General features: G+C 39.0%; 1 protein-coding gene across 1 annotated transcript; it reads left to right on the plus strand.

The window, feature by feature from the left end:
* The first annotated feature begins 265 nt into the window (after window positions 1-265).
* CPB1 (carboxypeptidase B1) lies at window positions 266-17011 on the plus strand. Its single transcript, XM_003209102.3, has 11 exons — window positions 266-373; window positions 477-552; window positions 2489-2613; window positions 4243-4342; window positions 5077-5178; window positions 5917-6018; window positions 7440-7550; window positions 7646-7736; window positions 8351-8553; window positions 16272-16356; window positions 16543-17011. The coding sequence occupies exons 1-11, from the start codon at window positions 303-305 to the stop codon at window positions 16728-16730; spliced, it is 1254 nt and encodes a 417-aa protein (XP_003209150.1). The 5' UTR covers window positions 266-302; the 3' UTR covers window positions 16731-17011.
* The last annotated feature ends 8421 nt before the right edge of the window (window positions 17012-25432 follow it).

The following is a 25432-nucleotide window of genomic DNA, read 5'->3' on the forward strand; positions in this document are numbered from 1 at the left end:
ACAAAAACATTAGAAAAGAACAAAATGGATTAAACTCAGTTTCTCACATAACAAGTTCATCCCACTCTAGCAACAAAATTCCACCCCTACTGCTACAACCACCTTTGAGACTTTCTGCTGTTTTCACAGGTGTGGAGTAAAGCACACATTATAAATAATACGCAAACCAAACAAGGCCAAAGGGATAACCTGTCAGCTGATCAGTGGTTTGTTCTGGTGTATATTTGATTTAATAAAAAAAAAACCAAAACAGATTATAAAAGCAGCCCAAAACTGAATGCCTGTTTACTTCTTTAAAAAACATGTGGGCGTTCTTAGTTCTCGTAGGTGCTGCAGTGGCTTCTGCTCACCTGCAAGATCTGACTTTTGATGGGTACGTACAGACATCAGGTTTATGTTTTCATGGTTGTTTCTCCATGAGCAAAAGCCTTCCAGCTGACTTATCTTTTTAAAATCCAATTTCTCTCTCCTTTCAGCCACAAGGTGTTTCGCGTGATTCCACAGAATGATGAGCAGGTGGAAATCATCCATTCCCTTGCCAGCAAAATGCAGGTAAAAAACTTGGGGAAGGAGCTTTATTGAATCCAAATGGAACATTTCTCCTTTTCCTCAATTAATGTATCACAACCAAAAAAACAACAAAACAAAAACAATAACAGCTTCTAAATTAAAGACCTAATCCTGATTCCAGCCAACTCATCAAGAGTGCTTTTTCAGAGGGAAGAGGACAAAGTGATAAAGCTGGAATTACTCAAATACAAGTTAATGTCTTCCTGAAAAGTCCAGATGCCCCAGCCTGAGTATGAAAGTGTGCATTGCAACTTATTTATTGAGTTACTTTGAAATTATATAGTCATTGTGGAGTGCCTTTAAGAATTAGACAAAACATGAAACTTCCATGTACCAGAATGTTTAATGTTATAGGTAAAAGATTTTGTTCATGCAAACAATCTAAATATTCATATTCATAACAAACTGAACACTGTTTTGGCCTCTAGCCTCTTGTGTCACCTTTTGTCTCTGACTTTCCTTTAAAATTTTCTTTCTCCAGTCAAGCTGCATGTTTCTTACTGACCTTGATGTAGATATATGATGACATAATGACATGAGAAAAAACAATAAAGACAGCAAATGTGTTTTCAATATTTCTTTTCAACTTTGATGTTGTAAAATAGCTGTTGGTGGAAAAGACACCATTATCTGTAGGATAAAAGGATGGTATTTTTAATGAAGTACAGATGTGGAGAAGTAGCAGCAGCAGGGTACTACAGTATGCTGAAACAGTATTCTACAGAAAGAATATACTACTGGTATGTTGCTGCTAGTTCTATGAAAATGAATATAACAAGTTTGCTCCTAAGCCTGCAGGATAAAGGGATTGCTTGTTTTCTTTAAAGTAAAGAAAAGATCTCTAAAATACTGTTGTTATACAAAGCAATCTGCCAGGACTCATGTGGTAGCAATATACACTGTAATAGTCATCTCATTTGAAGATACATCATTTGTGAACACGCCCAGCAGCCCCAATTTCCTTTATGCTCAGGACATGAAAGGCTGAAAAGGCATTAGACTGGTAAACCAGTTTTGTTTTCACTAACCTTTAACAGGACTCTAAATCCAAGAGATCTTAAAGCAGATTTCAGAAAGAATATGTGAAGTAGTAATTGCACTGTCATTTGTCCATTATGAGTTAAACAATATCTTCCAAAGACATAGGCTCCTCCTACAAACTGCAGCAAAATGAGTCTTAAAGACACTTACAAATGCAACAGTTCTTTCCAGCTGATGTATGTAAAGAATGTTTGTAGCTTGCTATAGTCAGGAGACCGTTTCTGTTTAATAGTTATAGGAAAAATCTCCAATGAAATGTGAACAAAGAATGAAAAAAGTTATAGAGTTACAAATTTTGCACAGCATTCACAAATCTGTACGCGTTCAGACGCTGTCATAATTGTATGGGATGTTCCGAGCAGACAATGTTCCTTATGTTCCAAAGCTCCTGTCTCTTTTAAATCAGATTCTTTTAAATGAAGTTCAGAATATTCTTATGGATATAAGGCTACTTGTCATTTGATTTAGGGTGATACTTGTCTTTTTTCCTTTTTCAATTTTGAAAAGAAAAAATACCAAGCACTGATTTTAGCACTGTGCAAGACTAGTGCAGTCCCTATTAAGTAATATAATTTAATAAGTCAAAAATTAAATGTACTCAAAAACTGAGTTAATACTTGGTATTTGTTAAACTGTTACTGCCATCTCCAGAAATCTTTCATATAAGTTCAAGGGTCTAATAAAATCATCTTCATTGAATTCCATTTAAAACTGAAGTCAGTTTTTCTGGCAAGCAAGATCAGTTCAGTGTAACACCGGAATGAAATTTGTTGTATTAATCACAATCAGCATCGCTATATCACACATGCACTCACTTAAAACTCAGTCATACGTATATGTATATATTTGTTCATATATTCGTTTGGCCTTCTTTCAGGTTGACTTTTGGCAGCCAGACTACGTCAATCTGGTAAAGCCAAAAATGCAAGTTGATTTCCGAGTTGAAGCTGACAAGGCTTTGGAGGTTGAACATCTCTTGAAAGAAAACAAAATGGATTATAAGTAAGTTTTGAGTAGGAGGAGACTGAATACTGGAGAAAATGTGTTGAACATTTTAATCATTGTTTGAACTTATCTTCCTGTCACAAACATCCTCCATTGCATCCTCCTTGGTCCAGCTTGATTAGCAGGCTTTTTTCAATGTGTAGTGTATGCATAAATACAGAACAAAACTCAGTTTTACTTGATCAAACTCTCATGACTTCATTCAGCAGAGTGGAGAGTTTTCATCACTCAGATTTATTTCCACCAGATCAAACTCCTTTGTTGAAGTTCTCATGAAACATAGCTGTTAGGTTCTGCTAAATCTGAGGATTATCTTTCCCTAAACTTGCCATCCCCATGTTAACTGTGTCCTGTTTGGATGCCACAGGAGGGAACAGAGTTAAAAATACTCTAAAAGAGATTGTTCTCAGTAGTACCTCAGCCCACGTACAGCACAGGAATCCAATTTCATTCGAATTACTTCTTTGGCAAAGGAAGAGTTACATGTGCTATCTTTCCCTATGATATTTATGAACTCCCTCAGGTCCATGCACAAATCTTTTGATTGCAACAGAGGCAACAAATGTCTGGAAGGTGTCCCTGACAAACTTCAATGGAGTGTCCTTGTGACAACCCAAGCAGTTAAAATTCTTTTGAAGTGGAGCTGCAGTGCCGTGACATCATGTCAGTGTGCTCATTTGCACTGTTTGTTCTGAAGGCTGGTGGTGCCTCACAAAGTGGCCTCCTGCTCTTCTATCCAAATGATTGAGGACATATCCTGAACAAGTGAGAATTTGTAAGGATGTTAAGACAAGCACTGGAAAAAACAAGGAAACATCATTTTTTTTATAGCCAAGGCTGAAATATAAGCAAAAGGTCCTCAAGACCATGCTTAATGATGAGCTGTGCCTTTCTATCAGCCCCAGGGAAAGATGAACAGGAGAGATTCAGCCAATGCAGTAAGGATGTTAGGATAGTTTTTTCTGTTTTGTTTTTGTCGGTTTATTTTTTGCCGTGGTGTGTTGCTACTTTAATAGCTCTTCTCACAAGCAGTAAAGCAGATTGGAGTAGGATCCTGTCATCTGCAAACTGCACCTAAACTTTGGAAGCTTGGTTTGATAAAGAATTTAATCATGCAAACATCTCTGGGTTGCTAGAGATCCTGGATAACAGGAAGGTGTTACATTACTGCAGTCTAATTGTTCTTCAGCATCATCTGCTCAAGAGAATGCCCTTTTCCTTTTGAGGAAGAGGCTATCTGGCATCATGAGGTCAGTTCAAGGCAAAGGAGTGTTTTACTTGGATACAGAACTAATATAGTTTACATGCACCCTGTTTTAGTGCTGCCATTCTTCCTGAACCAAACTGTTGCCACTCTGGAGGTTTGCTAGTATGGGAATTAAGTGGGCAGGTGTGAGTAAAGAATCTATTGCTTTGTGATCATTCTGTCAGCAAGGACGAGGCAGGAAGGAGATTGAAACTTGAACAAAACTTACATTATTTTCAAATGCATAAACCAGTCCCCCACATGTCTCTTCATAATTAATGGCCTTAATAGTTCTCTGCAAATCCAAAGATATCCACGTGGTGCGTGATTTTCTGCTAACAAATTGCACATTTCTTTCTGCTTTTTGTGGTATATTGCAGAGTTCTGATTGACAACCTGCAGACTGCACTGCATGCTCAGTTCGACAGCAAAGTTCGTAGCACTGGTCACAGCTATGAAAAATACAACACCTGGGATAAGGTAAAGTCCAAAAGTTTTCCATTGTATCAACTTGATATCTTAGCCTCCGTAGTCAAAATGGCTTCTGATATTTTTCCATCAATATTCCCTTCTCCTCTTCTGTTACATCCATTAACCTGATAACCTTCTCTCCAAAATCTCTCCTTCACTGCTCATTACAGAGATAATCTGCATAACCCATTTGCCTACACATATTTACTTCTTTTGTATTTGACTTTGGTGGACTGTTCCCATAAATCCCTGCCCAGTGCTTCTGTAAACAGTTCAAGAATTATAATAAATAGAAGAGCTATGAAACTGAAAAACATGACAACATGCAGAAGACTTAAGGCATTCCATCTACTTACTGTAAAAGGAAAAAAGTTTTCTTTTGTTAGAAGAATTAAAAGGATGACAAAATCATTATCTCTAAGCAGTATGTACGGTTAGCATTCAAAAAAACTCAGGCTCCAATGATTGGAGTTTTTAGATAAATTCATATCAGAAAATCCTAGTTCAGCAATAGTTTGATGAGGTCTGCAGTGAACCACTATCTATCACTGGAAAAAAAAACAAACAACTAAGATTAGGTACATAGTTCTAGCACAAGTAAGAGTTAATTCTGAGAAATCTATCAATGGTATTAAATATTTGGTTCAATTCTCAGAAGGACCCTTCCAGCTTGAAAGCTGTGAATAAGTTACTCTGGACCTGAGGACAGACACATCAACATCTTTATTCTCCTTATTAAACAGATAGCTGCTTGGACTGCTGACATTGCTGCTCAGAACCCAAACCTGGTCTCTCGCAGTGTAATTGGGGAAACATACGAAGGACGGCCACTGTACCTTCTCAAAGTAAGTGCAGTGATTCATTTGTGCCAGACTGTTTGTCTGCTATTATCTATGCAAGACTATGATGCCTACTGAATGATGATGCTAAGATGTTAATATACATTTTGAAAGAAATCAAATAGATTTTTTGCACTATTTATACTATGATCTTTTTTACCTTAAGATATAAGGGCCATAATGAATTATTAGAAGCTCAGGCATAAATTTAACAACAGTCTTGTGGGCCAGGTGAATTATCACCTACCTTTATATTCTCTCCACCTGTAAGCACATTTACTCTAAAAGGATCTATAAATGTCAGTCTCTCTAGCAAAAGGCAATATGTTTGTTTCTTCATCAGATACAGGTTTTTTGAATAACTCTTATGAGTAAATAAGATACCATTAACCATAATTAAAGGTGAGAGAATAAAGGTTACTCGCCTAAAATTGCATAAGCATCTATCACCCATCCAAACAAAGATGACTACTAGAAACACCACAGGGAATATATCAACAGTGCAGAACAATCTATTATTGTGGTGGAGGAGAGAGTAACCTACATTAATAAAAATAAAATTATTAAGATTATAAGGTTTTAGCTTGAATATCATTGTCAACTACAGCTGAGAGCACTCCCTAGTTTTCCATTTAATCAGGGAACATTATAGTATTATTCTTTAGGTCAACAAGCTGGCAGACATCTTCTGCATACAAATTGTTTCATTCAGAACCTGGGTTTGTTTTTTATTTGTTTCTGTAGTTGGGAAAAAGCGGTACGAATAAGAAGGCCATCTTCATGGACTGTGGTTTCCATGCAAGAGAGTGGATCTCCCCTGCTTTCTGCCAGTGGTTTGTGAAAGAAGTCAGTAAGCATAATGATCAAAACTTGTTTTACAAAACACAATTATTTTTTTTTCAACCACTTACACTAGATCTTAATGGCTGCCCTGTAATCTTTGAGCAGCTTAAGATTACCTAAGCATGTGTATGAGGTATGCCTGTGGCGGCACTGGTGGCAAGTATAACCTCTATCTTCTCAGACAGCCATGCGGTTTTGTGTAAGGAGCAGTGGAAATTGAAAGTGACATCTCAGTGGAGTCAAAGGGAATGTTATTTCATTATCTCCCAATAAGGCTGCAGACAGTATGTGCTACCATTTTTCTCTCAGCAATTCACGTCACTACGGCTGTCATTTTCACTGTCTGATCATTTAATTCATGGGTGTACCCGACACCAGCAGTGGCTCTGCTCAGTGAATGCAAGTGTGGATAGGTAGAAGTAACTTTAAAGCGCACTCCTCTGAGAGTCACTGGAGGTTCAGCTGAGATTGCTTCTAGACGTAAAAGTCAGAAACTACAGAAAAAACAATGTAGATCATTCTTTGTATCTGCAAACAAACAAGCAAAAAACAAACAAACAAAAACAAACATCGAAAGAACTAAACAAACAAAAAACACAGGAAAAAGGAAGTTCTAGTGACCTAAAATTTCTTTTCCGAATTCTATGCCTAACCTGTCCACTTGCTAGCTACAGGACAGTAGATGTCTTTTTCTACTGCATTGCTCCTTGCATTGCACTTTACATCTTTGTAAAGTAAAGGAAACAAGGATGCAACCAGGCCTTTAGAGCAAATGTCAATTGTAATTGGAGCTCACACAACACTGGCTTAAATTTCTGAACAAGCATACAAAGTGCTAGCTCATAAACAATAGGATATGTAGGCAGGAGTTCTTATGATGTACATACCTGGAAAATTGCATGGAAAAATCCGCCTCTCTATGAATATGTGCAACCAAAGTATTATGACTACAAATGTCTAAGGATGTAACGATGGAAACATTCTCTGTAGTTTTGATTAGTGATGAATTTTATCTGCATAACAGATATCAAAACCAAAATTTAATATCAATTCAAACTATAAACAAGCGTTTAAGACGACAGGATACAGGGAGAATATTTGGACCAGAACTTTCTTCTGTCTTTCATTGATAAGCTAGTAGATGGAAACCTTTCCTTTATTATCCTGTTCAAAATCAACATTGCTTTAAAATACATTTTATCTACCAGAAAAAGATGACTCTCACAACAACGTGGTTTCAGTCACTGTAAGTCTTCTGAGCTTATATAACATCAGAGCTACCACCTCATGTGGTGCAGTGATCTGGATGACTTCACCTTCCACATTCAGTAATTCCTTATCTAGATCCAGGCTTTCAAATATAAGCTGGAGATGTTTTCACTCCATGAAGGCATCATCAGCTCTTTCTACTTTTCTCTCATTAGGCTGTTGAGACCTATGGAACAGATAGTACCATGACCAAACTTCTCAACAGCTTGGACTTCTATGTTTTGCCAGTTGTTAATATTGATGGTTACGTTTACACTTGGACAAATGTAAGTATGTTCCTCTTTCTCAAAAATATTGCTGGCTAAACCAACTATAAGAACTCTTTCTTACTTCTACTCTAAGCTTCACCATTCTATTTTAGGACCGTATGTGGAGAAAGACACGCTCTAAAAACACTGGCAGCATTTGCATTGGTACCGATCCCAACAGGAATTTCAATGCTGGCTGGTGCAGTAAGTGTCTCCTAATAGAAGCTGCATCAATCACCCAGAAATGCAATAGCCAAAATACTTAATTATGGATTTCCCCTTATATTATTATGGTTGGTTTATCATGATTTTGATTGAAGACCACCAATATAGCATTGTGGAATAGCTGGTGTTCAAATTTTATGCAAAAAACAAACTTTGGTTACTAATTTCATCAGTATAGCTACTTCTATGAACAGCAGCCTTCAGAAGAGAAGTCAAAATACCTTTCTTTCAGTTGTTTCACTCATTGCAGAGGGGTGCCCTCTTTGCTGGTTCCTGAAAGCATCCCCGATATGGGGGAGATGTGCAAGGAGAAGACTTTTAAGTAGGGATGCAAATAATAATCATTTAGATAACATAGGGCTTTGCAAAGAAACTCAAGTCCCTCCAAACAAGCACAGAAGTACAGATCATACTTACTTAACACTGTGTCATATTGCCCAGTACCTTAACTATGCAACAAAGGACTCTCTCTTCCAATACAGTACAGGTGTGGCAGTAGGATTTCCAAGGTTTATTATGATATTATATGAATTTCATTCTCCTAACAACCAACTTTTTAATTAAATATTCATTACGTTCACTGTTCTTTTCAGAACTTGGGGCCTCAAATAGACCCTGTGATTCCACTTACTGTGGCTCCTCACCTGAGTCTGAAAAGGAGACAAAGGCTTTGGCTGATTTTATTCGTGAACATCTTTCTACAATCAAGGCATACCTGACTATTCACTCCTATTCCCAGCTGCTACTGTTTCCTTATTCATACACTTACGCACTTCCACAGGATTACAACGAACTGGTAAGCACAAGTTCTTTGTCATTTTGATGTAATGAAAAGAATGTTTTTGATATAATGAAAGAGCACTATTTAGGTCTATTTAACTTCAGGCAGCATCTTTAGCTATGAATAAAGAGTATATGTTGCCAGTTTTTGAAAATACTTCAAAAACCAGAGAAACCATGATGGTTTCCACATAGTTCAGGCACAAGATAAACTCGAGAACCTTACTTAATTTCAGTATTACAATGAATTTGCCACAAGGTCAGGATTGCCTTCCAGTCACGCCATAGAGAAATTCACTACATCATGCAGCACTGCTTCTTCCTGATGCAAGAGTTTGCAGTGTGTGTGGCTGCAGAAAATCACACAGAAACATTACCTTTGTAAGCCATGCTAACAGCTTGCTAGACAGAAATGACTGAACTGGTACCAGCACCAGCAAATAAGGAAATCTGCCTAACACTTTGTACCAAACCTTACTTCTCACTGAAGGAAAAGGGTGAACTCCTATTAAAGAGAACGATACAGATTGAGGACAATGAGGCAGTTTTTGTTGATAATAAATATGATATATGGTATTAATTACTATATTGGACTATAATTAAGAACAGGCACAAAACAGGTGAAAACAATCAGTTCTGAGACCTTTCTAAAGAGGCCTTGATTCAAATACATCCGTTACTTGGAAGAGAAGAAGGTAAATGTCATGTTTTAAACAACAACTCCTCTTTTATTCATCCAAAATGAAGGACACACCCTAACACCATTTGAATAACAATCTGGAATTAAAAAAAAAAAAAAGTTAAAAATATTAAGTGTGCATAAAAGTTGCAAACATTTCATAAGGCCAAGAATCAACAATCATGAATAATAAAATTACTTCAGTTCTCTGGCATATTAGCAATTAGAAGCTGTTGGCAGGGAACACAACAGAGCAAAACAAAACAAACAAATCTTGATTCCCTCTCTTTCCTGGATGCTGCCAAAAGTCCAAGGCAACAACACTAAGTGTGCTGGTCTGCTGGGGGGGCTTGACAGATTTATGAGTGCTCCCAAATAGATGTCACAATTCCAAAGCACAAACAAGAACTCGGGCCAACAGTGAACTTTTCTGCAGCATATTTTACAGCTTAAAAGAGAGGATGAAATCCAGATGAAAATTTTGCTTTCTTAATTTATTTTCCAGAAAGCTTTGATTTTAATTATTCCATGGAACTATAGTGATTTCTTGTCTTCAGTTTTTACATTTTTTCACATTTTACACATCGCAGTTCAGTCTCAGGCAACAAACAGCATAAAGCCCTTGAGCTGCTTCGTTGTCAAGATCACAAAGTTCACTTGTGCTAAGAATTTTCATGACATTCCGCTCAACTTTTTGAATCAAAAGCAAATGTGAAACTTAACTAAAACCCCAGCATGCTTCTCACAGTGTACTGAGAACTGAGAAAGTTTGCATCAATGGCCTAGTATTTAAAAAATACAGGAAATCCTATCCATTAAAACAATCTTTAGAAATAAGAAATAACTTACAAATTTCTTGGTTTTCACTTTCTTTTATCAATTTAAATTTTTATGATAAAAAATATATTCCAGTATGGAATGTAATTTCATGAATTACTTTTACAATGGTTCTCCAGCTCTTAATTAATAAAAGCCTTATTTTCCTGCCATAGAGAACAAGCCTACTATTACTATTCAGCATAAGAAATAAATAGCTCAGGAATACAACCCATATACTTCTCTTCACCTATTTGATTTCACTTCATAAGTTAGACTTTTCACCGTCATTTTATCCTACATTTTAAATTGGGTACAATGATCCCAGAGGGGGTTCCATTATTTTCCAGTACAAAGCAATTACAAACCTCACCACCAATGACAAGGTGACCCGATGAGTGGTTTTTATGTGTTAATTAAGGGAAAATACTTCTTTTACTGGTGATCCCAACAAAAAGACAGCAGGATCCCAGAGATATTCTACTTGAGCAGTACCTGACTTTAATAAGGGAAGACTTCTTGCCAAAAATCCTTCTTTCAGAGAATGAGATCAGAGTATCATCCAATCAAAACTGCCTATAGTCGGGGTAATTAAACAGAAAAGGCCCAATTCACTCCAACACCAATGAATTAAATAGACTCACTTCCACAGGCTCTGGGTCAAGTTCAAAGGTGCGGCTTTTCAGGCTACTTGAGATAAGTAAAGCACATTCATTTGAGCTGTAACTAAAGAAATTTAAGACTTTCCATCAATAGCTGTATTTGCTTGAAATGATACACTTAGAAAAAGAGACATTGTGGTGTATGCCAGTCATTATTCTGTGACAAAAAGTTCTGTCTAGATTTAGAATTTACAGAAATGGTGAAAAATCAGAATCTCAGCCTTTCATGGAGATTGTTTGGGTGAATCAGAGGACCATAAATCACTTTTCAAATGGAGCAAAATTTATAGTGCCATTATCTTATCTTGGATGTTATTTTTACTCTGACAGATCTAATAAATTAAAGGAAATATAGCTGCAATTTCTTATCTCTTCCAGTGAGCAGCTCGACATGTGGTTAAACAAAATTTCATGTCTGCTTATCATTAATAATATTTTGTTCCATTATATTTAATTAAAGGTAGCATAATACACTGAGGTCTGTGCCACATTCCAGTGTCTGAGACACATAAGGGTACAAAAATTAAGTAATTTGAGATTGAAATCAGTAGGTCTGCACAAAAGAAAGATCTAGAGAAAGCTTGTACCTTCCTTTCCTGCAAGAACACTGAGCAGTGTCCTCGGGGCTTGAAAGACTTTTTCTTTTGCTCACAACCTCAAGAAATCAGAAGGCAAAAAACTGGTCTGCTTTTTGTTCCTCAGGTAAAACAGGGCACTCTAGGAGCTCCAGCAACCTTTATGCTTCATTCTTCACTGCTATAACTAATCATAGCAACCTCACATTGTAACTTGGGTTGAGTATAGGATTAGGGCTATCCCCAGTCACCCCAGGACTATGCAGCATGACAGAAGATGAAAATCTTGCATGACTCTTCCTTCCCACAACTTCCCTCCTTTTCCTCAGAGGCAAGAGGGACTCAATCCCACAGAACACAACAATTCTCCCCCAGTTTTATTTCCTGTGTTCAGCATAGGATAATTTGTTTGTTTTTCTCACTTCTGAGATGCTGCACAGAACTTTCACTGTTATCCAAACAATACATGAACAAATAAAAACACCCAAGACAGGAAAATCTAGGTCAGAAACTTCTCAGAAGTTACACAATATTCTGGAGATGACTCCTTGAAAGAAAAATGTACTCTTTTTTGCTGGATCTCATTTTGCCTGCCTCATAATCTTCACTTGGCTCATTATTTACTGTACCCTTGAGAGTTACATTGTACACAGAATACACACTTGAATTCATCGCCTACTGAGAACAGAAGCATTAGCTCTTCACAATTAAAACATGTGATTGGCAAGACAAATATCTCTCCCCACCCCAAAAAGATTCTTTTTATCTTCATTTTACCATTCACATTTTTGTCTTCTTGAAACACAGGCCTCTGTATTTAATCACATTCGGCATAAACCGTTCAACCCATATTTTTAGTCAGCTCAAATGTTTACCTTACTTTCCTACTAGGTCATCCTATACTTTCCTCATTTTCAGCAAAGACATATCTATCTCTATCAATTCTTGCTTGTATTTGAATTGGTTCTGAACTGATAGAGCAGAGTTATGTCCACCATGCTCTCTCTTCCTTTCCAGGTTCAATTCCATCTCTTTGCTGAACAAACTCAGCACCAAATCCATGTCTTCATGTTAGATTAGTATATTTGTATTATTACTGTTTGGTAGGCTATGGAATATTGTATTAATTCACAGCTGAAGATAGTTTTCTATACACAAGATTTCCACTTCTTTTGTTTAAGCTCGCTGAAATTCATCTTCTATGTTGGGTTGCTCTACCATTTCACTTCTCATACCCTCTGAGCCCTTAAAATAGAACAAAGTAGAAAGTGGAGATAGGCATGGAGTCTGTGCAGTCTCTAAGAAGAGAGAATTTCAAATACATTACACGACTTGGTGAATACTATTAGTCTGATTATTTAACATGATGCCTGGGAGCAAAGTCTCTTCATCCCTGATTTAATTCCAGAATATGTTTAAGATGTAGGAATACTTGTAGTTACAAATTTTTGAGCAACAAAAATTCTATTTTCTAAAGGACTCAGACATATCAAAGAAAAGTCACAACCTATACTATTGTATCTGTGCTGTTAAAAACTCCTTAGATTGTACTGTTGTTACAAGTAAATACTTGGTAGAGAAACTGGGAAGCATAGCAAATGGAAGCAGCCAGAAAAGCAATATTTGGAAGCTCTCGCACTGAGTTTGTCAAAACAGACCTGCTCTGTACTGGTAGTGTCACTACTCTGAAAAGGATGCTTACAGTAGCAGCTTCATACAGATGATACTTGTGCATGAGCTTGGCTCAAAGTCAAGTCTCCTACAGTTGTAGAGCACATTCACCTTAACGTAATCACACTGGAAACCCTCTCACCAGGGATCAATTTCTTATGCAGCCTGTAAGACTGCCTCAGAGAAACTGGCTTGCAAAGGAAAAAGAGCATCATAGTGAAGTCTTCCACTTGGCTGGATTCCCTAGGCTCTTGGGGGAGATGCTTAACCACGAGCAACAACAAAACAGTGCACTAAATTACACATCAGCCATGGACTCCTGAGGGGAGTCTGGTTTTACTGCCAAAACAAGAAGCCTCGGAAGTGCAGCTTCACTTGGCTACAGCCAACTTTGCAAATAGCACCCTTCAAACTTCCATTATAAAGGAAGCTTAAGTAGTACATGAGACAGAGGCGGAAGGAAAATACAGTTTTCATTCTCAGGCAAATCAATCTGCAGTGCAGTGAGAGAAGAGTCTGGCCCAGTCACTCAGGGAACAGGTGTTTCAGCCTACTGGTTGGCAACCCTGCACTCAGCAGGGGGGTTGAAACTTGACGATCATTATGGCTCTTTTCAACCCAAGCCATTCTATGATTCTGTGAAGGCAAAGGGAGTTGTCTGCATGCAGCAGCTGCGTAATCAACATCCCTGAAATGTTTCTAAACAGCTACAGTTTGCTGGTAAATCTGCCCTGACGATAGAAGAATGAAATGAGGGAGTTGCCCCCCCAAAATTACCTATCAACAGGCAGAAGATGCTTCTCCTGGTAAATTATGTTGTTAGCTCAAAGCTCCAGATGTGATAGAAAGGGTGGCCAGTTAAACACTAATAACAATAAAGATAGGTTTAAAGGTTGAAAATTATGTAAGATAATGACAACTGAGAACACAGCTCTGCTGTCTCACTGGCCATTGCACTCGGCACACAAGATTAGGCAAGATATTAGTAATTGCTGTGTAAACGCAGGTGGATGATTAGTGCAGGGAATACACCTTCTGCTGAAATGACCTGCTCTGCGAGTTCAGCTCTGAGTCAGAATCTGAAAAGCCATTTCTGCTCCCAGTTACAAGGTATTAATTAGGAGTTATTCCAAGGACTTCAGGGCGCCGCTTGCTTCTCTGCTGCTGTATCTCTGAGCAGAGTTTTCCTCGCAACAGAGACATTCATGACAGTTAAAAACAAACAAAGAAACCACAGCAATTGAGTTAAGCCAGTTAAACAAAGAAATCTTGAAAATCAGTCAACAGAAAAGAGTATCCTCTAAGGTCAATGAGATAGCCATGCATCTCCTGGCAGCTGTATTCCAAGTAGCATACGGGTATGAAAATCCAAACTATTTTTTAAAAGCTAAATATCACAACCCCTTTTAAAAAAAATGTTGTTTCAGACTCACAAGCTTCATTCTTACTGTTCCTCATTTTTATATCATGAGAAAGAGGTGACTTTAGTTCCTAAGAAGTTGAAATTTTGTTTTGACCTTCAGATGTTGTACTGTAAACCCATTAGGAAAGCAACTGGGAGAGAGTCACTTAATAAAGAAAAAAAAAATACAGATTTCAAACCTTTTGATAAATGTTCATTTCAAGATGAATTCATAAATGCTCGGTCATGTTGCCCAGTTAATGGAGAAGGTCATTTAAATACCACATCAATCTCCAAGCTGCAGAACTTGAGAAAGTTGTATATTTGGATTCCAGTCTCCTTACAGCTGGAAATCTCAACTTCTTTTCCTACAAATCCTTCTCATAACTTCCTGGCCAATAACAAAATACACCCCAGGTAAATACACTTGCTGACATCCTTTATCTTCTGCCTGTTCTGGCCTGATTTGAAGCAGGCATTTTGGCAGAGAGAAAGATATACCCCACTCTTCCCTAAAAGCAGCTTTGCTATTCTGTTGTCTCTACAACGCAGTTCACTGAGAAGAGATCAAATATTAATAACCAGCAGTTCCCTAAGTAGTGTAAAACTAATCTTTCCAAATTTAGTTTCCTCTTTGCACATTTTTGAAAAGAGGAAGAATCTATTTACATTTAATAATGAATTTACTATTTACAGATTTGACTCAATCTCAGCTTCTGATTAAATGTATATATTATTTATTAAAAAAAAAAAAGACTGAAAAAAAAAACAACCAAAAAAACCTATGGCACTACTAGCAAATGCCAGAGAGAGCTCAGCTACCCCTGCTGCTCTGAATCAAAATCCAGCACTTATGAGTGGGGAAACCCTTGCAGTCCTGTAGTAGGTTACCAGCATTAATGCAAACATATTTTAATGCTGTTTTGCAGAAGCTCTCTCGCTAAACTAAGATTTTTCAAAACACACGCTCCAATATGCATTTTTGAGTAAATCACAGAAACACTTAAAGCACAAGGGTAAACAGAATATTTTACAATCTCTCTTCCTCTGGGAAATAGGCCAGAGTACAACCTATAGAGAAAGAAGGGGCTTGAGGAAATTCCTGGGACAGTGAGCATTCAGCTGTAAGCTATAAACAAAGATAAGGCAACCCATCACGTACATTTATACCAAACATCTGCTTTCAAAAATCGTTCACATTCATTATCTGTTAGTACTAGTTTTCATGTTTCATTACCAACATGCTGTATAATGAAGAAGTGGAAAAGTCACACATTCCAAAGTCTGTAATTTTCCTTAACGCAAACATACAAAGCTTCATGGTAGCACTGATGGGCTGATCCAGCCCTCACTGAAATCAGTGGGAGTTGAACGAGTCCCTCTGAGCACAGGAAATGAAATGAAATTAATGAGACTACATATGGTTCTGAGGTAATTTATGCCTTTTCTGTCTATTAACATTTATTATACTGCTTCCACTTCCAGCGGTGTCCAACTCCACCGACTAAACTGGCGCTACTCTCAATTTAAATGCTGCATGAACAGAAAGAAAAGGAAAGCTATTGTGTTCCCAGTCTACTGTACCAAGTTATTACTCTTCACAGGGATTCCTTATTTATTTATATATCTTGTACAGGTTTCTTGTAAGTATAGAAAATGCTGTTTGCTATTGCCCCAAGCTATATGGGACTATGCACCAGCTATACACTAAGGCAGCTCTACACAGGCAGACTATGCACCGCTGAAGCTTGGAGAACAAGCTTTTTACTGACAGGGTATCTACTGGCAACTACTTGCATCTAATCATTCTGAGAGGTGGAAAACAGTTTACCTTCTCAAGCACAGCTTTGCAGTTTACTCAACAAATTTGCCAAGATTCACCCAGAATGCTTCTGGCAGTCTGCATTTATATTTGCTCCTTCCCTACAGAACACCATTGCTAGTGCTGCAACCGAAAAACTGACCAGTTTGTACAACACCAAATACGTATACGGCCCAGGAGCTACAACAATCTGTAAGTACTGGCCTAAGTATGACAACCTGAAATGGATCTCAGTAATTGCATATGTCACCTTTCCACCAGAAGAAGAAATCAACTGATTCACTATGTATCCTTTTTTTTAACTGTTTGTTCTGTATTTCTGGTTTTGCAGCTTGTCGTTTCCACTTTTACAGTCATGTTTTATTTCTTTATCAACAGACCCTGCTGCAGGAGGCTCTGATGACTGGGCTTACGATCAAGGCATCAAGTACTCTTTCACTTTTGAGCTCCGTGACACCGGTAATTATGGGTTTCTTCTGCCCGAGTCTCAGATAAAGCCAACCTGTGAGGAGACTCTGCTTGCTGTTAAATACATTGCCAGTTATGTCCTTGATCACTTGTATTAAAGGAAATACTAGAAACGATTAAAGTTATTCAAAAGCCTTGAAGAGGGCGGATGGCAGACAAGCCTTGCTGGAAAAATAAACATGCCCAAACACCTGCTTTTCTGAGATCCACATCTTTAAGTTCAAGTTTTAAATCACTCCTCCTTATCAGCTCTGTCTCTTATTTAATCTTCATAAGGAATTACCTAGGTATTTCATTGCCAATCGCTAATAAAATGCTAACAACATATAGAGTGCTAGAAGAATTTCTCCATATAAACAAAATAATCCTTCATATCTTGACTAATAAAACACATTTTTGAAAGAATGGCTTTCTCAGCCAAAAAAAAGAAAAAAAGAAAAAGACTTTGGCTTCACTGGAATTGCACAGATACAGCAAGGAATATATTAATTCTCTCCCAAAATTGGATGGTGAAGACTAATGGGCTATTAATGTCTGACCTCCAAGGAGCGTGGCAGCTACTGACTTCCTCCTGTAACTATTAGGTGGAATCTCTCACTCAGATTCTTATTATCTATTCTGGCAAATGTAGTACATATTTGTTTCTGCCTGTTAAAATCCGCATTTCTCACTCCACCTTCTGTTCTCCCTTTCCTCTGGCACTCCTTCCTCTCACAAACTATGCAAACTTTCCCAAATTTCTCCCTTTTATTCAGTTCAGAACAGTAGCCTTCCTGAAGTGAAAGATTCAGGGGATACCCTGTTAGACAGTTTCTATCACAAGTTTAATATTTTAATAATACGGATTATAAAGTAAATGGAATGGATCCTGAAACATCACTCCTTTTTCATTCCTGAACTGATATCAGAATCAGTTTAAGCTCATTAACCTAAAACTTGCTCAAAATTGCTCTTCAGCTACATATGGTCAGTGTTCGCAGTCTTTTCACAGATAAGTGAAATTTTAATACCTTATTTCAAGCTGTTAGGATTCATCCGTGGTAACCAGAAAAAGTGAAAATGCCTTACATCTGAGTTAATACGTGCAGTCTGCAAATCAAATGAATACGGTTGCAACTAGCAGAAAGAATCAGTAAATTTATTCTCCACTGTGTGAACAACTATAATGCAATCTAAGTTCTAGTTGAAAGGAAGTGTGTGACAATACCTTTTTGTTTTGTTTTAAAAGCATCTGCGGGCCAGATTCTTCCCTGCTGCAGCTCAGTTAGGTCAATATGACCATATGCTCTGATCCAGGAGATTAATTTACCTTTCAAGTGAGGTGGTGCGTTTAAAACTCGCAACAAGATGACTTTACCTCCCCTTATTATGAAGGAGACTTGAGACCTATCAGAAAAGAGAGACAAAATCCCTTCATTAAATGCTTATCTCAGTAATGAATAAGGCACAGAAGACTCACGTTAAATGAAGCATTAATAGTGAAGATGGATATGGGACACCAGACATGTCCTGGGGGGAGCTGACCAGTTTCATCTTTGTAATAATCTGCACAAGAAGCTTAAGCAACTTAAGATAAAGGTTGCTTGAATGATTAAATGATATTTACACAGAGCAGATGGGCAGAGCATTAGGACTTACACAGCCTGAGCACTAAGCATAATGAAAACATCTAGGTGATTTACATAAATACACTTTCATCCAAACTTTGCCTTAATGGCAACAGTGAGAAGGAAAATTTCTTATTACATACTTCCAAAAGAAAGATACCTGGGATATGTTCTTGGGAACTGTCTCAAAACCCACCTCAATCTGCCCCATCACTACAGATCCAAGGTCTTGGACAGTCCCATTTGAGCTCAGTGCTGAGCTCACAGTTAATAGCATTTCTAACAACTGAGCAAGCAGAGCTGTGAGCTACTCTATGTAAAACTCTCACACTCACAACGGTAGCGTTTGTCAAAATAACCTGAGTCCTGCTATATCCGGGGGGCCCCCACACGTTTCCACCATCATTAGCAGAATTACAGCCGTGAGAATTAGTTTGATGATGAATGAGCAACTTTCTTTTCCAAAAAAAGCTGTAAAGAATTATCCCTTCCTGATCCATTTCCTATACAAGTAACATGGGTCTGGTTGGGTCAAAGTGGGTGAGAGTGATAAACAGTTACCCTCAGCAGCTTTTTCACACAGCTGCACAAAAGGTGTTTGGCATTTACCGGTGCTGTTTAGAATTTGGCTGCCATGGGACACACTCTGCGGAAAGATGGAGAAAAATCTTGTGCCAGGATGGGACCTGCCCTATCTCCCTGCTGCTGGAGGCTCTGAACAGAGATTTCTTCTGTCCATTGGCACTCTGGCAATTAGCACTGTTTTTTTGGCATTTCCCTATCTGATGTGCTCAAAACAGGCCACGAAAGGCACGCCTCATTCAGTAGCCCACTCCAATCGGCCCAGCCCCACTCCTTGCATGCACGGCTGGTCCATCTGCTGTGGACCAGTGATGAAATAGAACCCACATGCAAAAGTAGCACTCACCAGTGAAAAGACACGTCATTCTATTTTGCAATAGAAAGTAGGGGGGAAAATAATCAGCGTTACCAATAATAGTGCAAGCAGAACGTGCTGACCAGAGCCAAACATTTCATGAAGGGCAGGAAAATATTGTCCTTAGAGTACAACATCTTTTGCCTAATTTTAACCAAGCAATAACAACCCACGGATTACCCAGGCTACAACTGTATAATTTTGGCAAACGCCACAGGTCTTATGCTGACTGCAGAGTGAATTGCTGATGCTCAGCACCATTCATTCATCCCTAGGAAGACCTCAGGCAACTAAAGACACCACAGGCAACACAGACGAGGGGTCAGCCACTGCCCCCAGCGAGCTCAAACCCATGACAACGAGGCAGGACGTGGCACACGTTAGTGCTGATGCTCACAGTGCCACGTTGCAACAAGGCAGCAGTACGTAAAGTTGCTGTGCCTTCACCACAGGCACCTCTGGTCAAATTACAGACATGCAGAAAAGAACAGCAATTAAATGTGATCTGTCATATATGATCCATGCAGCTTAGGACAGGAAGAACATACAGGGAGAAATTTAAGACCAGAAAGACATTCTACCAGCACGTAAGCTGCTGGAATAGAGACACTGAAAGCAAACAGAGTGGAAACAACAAATAAACAAGCTTCAGATTTCAGCACTGCTTTCAAAAAGCATACAAAATCACTTGCAAAACTGATTTTCAAAGATGTCATCATAGATACTCTGAGCCAATTCCTGTTTTGAAATCATTCTTTCAGAGAAACAAAAGAAATACAGGAGAAGAAATAAAAACATGCCGCATGAGTCATTTATATATTTAATATAAATATATTGATATTTTTTCAATAATTTTAAAGAAAATTTACAGTGTTATCCAACCTGAACCTTTTCTTGCTTTCTAAAACCAAACTGATCTGTACAAGAGCAGTGAATATTCCAACAGTGCAAAAATATAAATAGAACCCTCACAAAAAACCTTTGGTTTCAGTTTTTCTTTCTGCATTTCAGGATGAATCTTTGCGGTGAACACTGTAAAACCACACTGCAATTTTGCAGCATTTAGAATATTTTTAGCTGTACTTATGTTTAAGAAAAAAAGTCTTGAAAGAACATATGTGGCCCTCATGTGCCACTTACTGAGGGCCAAGGGAATGAGAAATTTTTCAGGAAAGGAGGGTTTTGTTGACAGGTCCTGTGATCCCATGAAACTCATTCCCATCTTCCCTGTCTGATGCAGGTCAGCTAAGGATCAAGATGAAGAGCTTTCCCTTTTTGTTTAAGGTTGCTCCTTTCATTAAAAAAGGAACATTCTGATCTCTTGGTTAATAAATGCATCAAGAACTTGCCATCTTTCTCATATTAAGATACCATTCAGCACAATACATTCAAACAATCAATTAATTTCAGCGCTCCAAATTTTAGAAGAGATTAAGAACTGATGAAGAGTTTTGAAGACAAGGCACTGCCCACGTGCCAGCTCTCACAGCAGCAGTATCAGAGAGAACAGGCCACAGGCAGAGGGAACATCCCACCAGTGCAGATCATCCAGTCCAGCTACTAACCCATCCCCGCTATCCCGTGTCCTTAAGCACAGCATCTGCCCTCTTCTTGAACACCTCCAGGGATGGTGACCACCTCCCTGGGCAGCCTGTGTTAGAGTCTCACATCTCTTTCGGAGCCTTTCCTAATATCCAACCTGAACCTCTCCTGGTGCAACTTGACACCATCACCTTTCATCCTACTGTTGTTACCTGGGAGAAGAGGCCAACCCCCACCTCGCCACAACCTCCTTCTAGGTACTTCTTAATGATTCAGACTCAAGTGCCTCAAACAAGACTCAAGTGCACTAGAATCTCCTAGTGCGTATGCTCTCAGTTCAGCTTGCTCTGAACACTGCTTTGCTGACATGTGGCCCCAGTGTGCTTCCTGTCATTTTGAACCATCCCCAGGCCAGACGCGGGCTGTGCAGGGCAGCAGGTTGTCTCTGTGCTCCCCAATGCACTCCCACAGCTGTGCTACAGATGCATGCATGGTTTGTTTTTTTTTTTACAACGGGAGGAAAGGCAGCTGCCAAATGTTGCTTTGGAGAGTGGAGTTGTGTCTCTGGGAAATACGGAAATGTATTTTGAGACAGGGAAATATCTCAAAATATATAAAACTTTTCCTCCAAAGATTGTTGAACAAAGTACTCCAGCTTCTTGGCACACATGGAAATGTTTCATTTCTGTATTTAACAGAAGGCCTAAAACGCTTAACTCTGGCATTCCTCAAGGAAAGTATGAATCACATTGCTTTAATATAAAATCAACTCCCAATTTCCTGGCTTCATGGGGAAAAAATAAATAAATATTCATGTTTCTCTTCAGCACACTGATAACATAAGCTATAAGAACTGGCATAAAGACTGCAAGGAAGGAGAAAAGAGAAAATCTTGGGAGCAATGGCCATTATCCCATAGATCCATAAGCTGCTGCCAACATGAATCAGGCCACAGAGCACAGCCCCACAACACTGCCAGCAGCCAGGCCCTGGCCAGGAGCAAACCAGCTCAGAACACCTCCACTCCTCCCAGTTCTTATCCATAATTGAACTGCTTCACAATCAAGCAAAGCTGGTAAATTAAAAAAAAAAAAAAAAAAAAAAACAGAACTGAAAAGACAAATACTCTGTGATGCAGCACTGACTTTTTTCTGACCATATAAATTGCACAGTCACTTACCAGAGCAGTCGCTTTCTCACCAATGCGATCCCAAATCGGAGATCCTTCTACCCCTTCCCCGCAACCCCTCCCCAGCGACCAGCACAGGGCAGGAGCAGCAGGCTCATTTTGTACTGAATTTCAGAAAAACGATTCTTACGTTTTCCTGCTGCAAATGGAACTGCTGTTCATGACCCAAAGGCTTTCTTTAGGATCATAAATAGAACAGCTCCTACTCCAACGGAACTAGAATTCCTAATGACATATTTTAGTCCGTGTCTTTGAATCCTATTTGAAAAGCAACAATATAGCCTTTATAACTGTGGAATATGTATTCCTCCTTTAAAAGGAAAGCTGAATAGAGAATGTTTTATTTCTAGCTTTTGCCACTGCTATTTCGAGCTCACATCTCCATTGTAAGCTATGCTGTCACAGACAACACTTGTAGAAACATACTAACAATGTCTAGAAATGAATACATATACATATCTTCAAGGTTCTTAGCACAAACTAAATTTGCATGACACTTTCTAAATTAAAAAATTGAGGAACTTGATGTACTTCTTCATGCTACAGGACCAGCTAATGCTCACTAACTTTACCTGGTACCACCTCGTGCCTTGCAGACCACGTTACTGGGTCAGCACAGATCAGTCGATGTCTTCCCTCGTGTTTTGCACCCTGCCAGCCTTGCGCACCCTTCTGAAGCCAGGCCTTCCTCTGCCAGCCTTCATACACTGACTAATGTTTGTTGGCCCTCACGCCTGGGATGCTGAGATAAATACTGTCTTGCAGCTGATCTTGGACACTTACCCTGAGGGACACTGAATCTCTCCTTTTTGTGAAGCTGTTTTGCTCAGCCTCCGTGGTCTGCTTTGAAATAATTCAGCAGTCAATACCACTCCCAAGTTCCCTTTCAGGAATTCTCCTGGCATATCAGCCACAGCCATTTCTCATAAAGCTGTTGGAAGCTTTAAGAGTTATGTGAACATCTGGTTCACTTTCTCACTCTCCAGTATCTGTAGCACTTCCTGGAGCCCTAAGGCTCATTCTCGACAGTGGCATTAAGCACTCACAAACCTTGGGCTGCTACTAGAGTCCCTCATCCTTATTGCATCTTTGGGCATACCCAAAACAATTCAAAATGAGAAATACAATTTTCTTGGAATACCTTTGCATGATGCTCACCTGAAATATTCTTAGGTTGCACATAGAAATTCATCTGTTCATAAATATAAAGATGATAAGAGATCACTCATCTGTCTGAAGAAGTTTTAGAATAATCCACATTAAAGCTGATTTAAAGGGTTTTTTTTTTCCCCAAGAGCTGTAAAATGGTAGAGACAACATAACAGAGCTTCTCTGAAGTTTGTTATTCCTCTAGCAATGCTCTTGGTTTTCGACAATACAATCACATGGAGGACATGCCAGACCAAAATGGGGCCGAACAAGTATAGTCACCAGGTATGTAATCCACACAGGCTCTCCATCCATTTATTCATATTTTCGAATACTCGCCATGACAAGAGCATTTTCAGACCTGACAATAAATAACTGCACTTCACTTTCAACCAAAGGCTGTGAGAAACTGATTCAGTCCTGATGTGGTCATCATAAACACATGTGAAGATTCTCTCAGCTGGCACTAAAAGCGGTATGAGTTACAGCGCATGCTGATACAGAAATGTGGACAAGGATCTGCTGCTGCTGGACTTCGTGGTCGCACACCTACAAAACAAACGCTTCTATTCTAGAAAAGCTCAAGTCCCTATTGCTCCACGTGCTGACAGACAGCAGAACAAGTGGGGAACGTTTTCCCGAAACAGGACATATATGTTAATTTACCCATCTGTTCCTCAGATCTTTAGCACATAGCTCTTGGACTTCAGTAACCGGCAAGACAGCCTTGAGATATTTTCGGTTCATATTCATATGGGTAAATGTGTTCTACTGCAATTTGGAGTTACACTGATCTCATTCAATATTCTCATCCAAAATCCATGAAGCTGCCTGAGAACCCAGCCTTTTATCCTCAAGGAGAACCACGCTGATGACATGGATATTCAATTTAAATACGATACAAATTGAACACATCATTCTTTTCCAAGATTACCCTGAAATCACATGAAGAGGAATCTTTTCACTTGTGAATATTTATGTTGTCAAAGCATCACCCTCCCTCCCTGCCCAACTCCATCTGTTAAAACTCTAAAAAGAAACCAACTTCTCACAGAGAACAAATCGTAGCACAAATCTGGCAGCATTTCCTCTAGAGAAACACAATGATTACGGTGCCTTTCGGCTCCGTTACAGCTACCTGCATTCTTACTGCTGCTGGCAGATCCTAAGATTCCCTTTGATTGTACCTGGATAACAAAATAGCGATGCACAGATATAGTAACCAGTCCCTCTCCTGATATCTTTAGGTGTATAGGTATTTTGTGCAAAGCCCTGAAATGAAATGCATTGAGCACCCAGACAGCATCACAGGCAGCAAGGCTTACTGGAGAGGGTGGTACACAAAGAACAAATGTCTTTTGGTTGAGACCTGCTCTTATCCCCAAGATCAAGCACATTTTTTAAGTAAGCCCCACATCCTCTGTGTGTGTTTTGTGTCCACCTGACAGAGAAATAAGTTTGATAAAGCTCATTAAGCCACATTCAGCGCTTAAACATTATGCAAGCAGATCTCACTGAACAAAATGGAAGAGAAAACTGAGTTCCTGACAGGTTTGCAAACAAAACAATTCACCAAAAAGCCTGCCATGACTTAGAGTATATGAATGATACCAAGGCAGCTTACAGAGTCTCCACTCAGTTTCCCTCTGTCAAGGGAAGGCAGCAGCAAAGAAATCCTTGCTGCTATGCAGTCTGGAACATTGCAAGGCTGCTGCTCAGAGGTTTGACCAAGATAACGTGGACGTTTCAAAGAGGAGATTCAGCTGGGAATTTAAAACCAAAAGTAAGAGGGAACAGATTAGGACATTCTGGGATTTAATGGGCAAAAGCCATTCCCAGTTCCTGGAAACACATTCCTTCTCCTTCCAAAGTATACATACCAGAGCATGAAAAAAAAAAACCAAAACCACCCTTTGGCAGTTTGCAAAATCTTGGTTACAACATACAGAAAGAACACCTCCACCCTATGGTGCTCAGCATTATACTACATCTCAGCACTGTCAGCACACATTCACTTCTGTCACTTCAGGGTGTGTTCGGAGGCAATTCAGTCACCAGATGTTTGTTTCAATGCAAAAATAACACAAAAAAGCATTTCTTCAAGGAGCAGCATGGCAAAGCGATACGCCCCCAGAGCACATTGCTCCATAAGCACTGCTCAGCCTCGCCGAGTGCCAGGGATGCAGTGTGTGAGTCCTGCAGTCAGACACGGCTTCTCATGACATCTTGTGGCAGCACGACATGCTGACTGTGCTCCGGCTGGTTCTCTTAACAGCAATCGAACAGGCTGCAGAACAGTGGTATTTCAGAAAACCAAACACCCAACTGCCCAATGAAAAGGCAATGATTTATAATGAAGGTAAACAGACAAGCGTT

Source organism: Meleagris gallopavo, chromosome 11, assembly GCF_000146605.3.
Source record: "Meleagris gallopavo isolate NT-WF06-2002-E0010 breed Aviagen turkey brand Nicholas breeding stock chromosome 11, Turkey_5.1, whole genome shotgun sequence".
NCBI lineage: Eukaryota > Metazoa > Chordata > Aves > Galliformes > Phasianidae > Meleagris > Meleagris gallopavo.

Excerpts from the sequence above, each read along its gene's own strand:
- CPB1 (XM_003209102.3), top strand. The coding sequence starts at position 303 with ATGTGGGCGTTCTTAGTTCTCGTAGGTGCTGCAGTGGCTTCTGCTCAC. Across the intron at positions 553-2,488 it reads CCCTTGCCAGCAAAATGCAG|GTTGACTTTTGGCAGCCAGA; the intron begins GTAAAAAACTTG and ends GCCTTCTTTCAG. Across the intron at positions 8,554-16,271 it reads CACAGGATTACAACGAACTG|AACACCATTGCTAGTGCTGC; the intron begins GTAAGCACAAGT and ends CCTTCCCTACAG.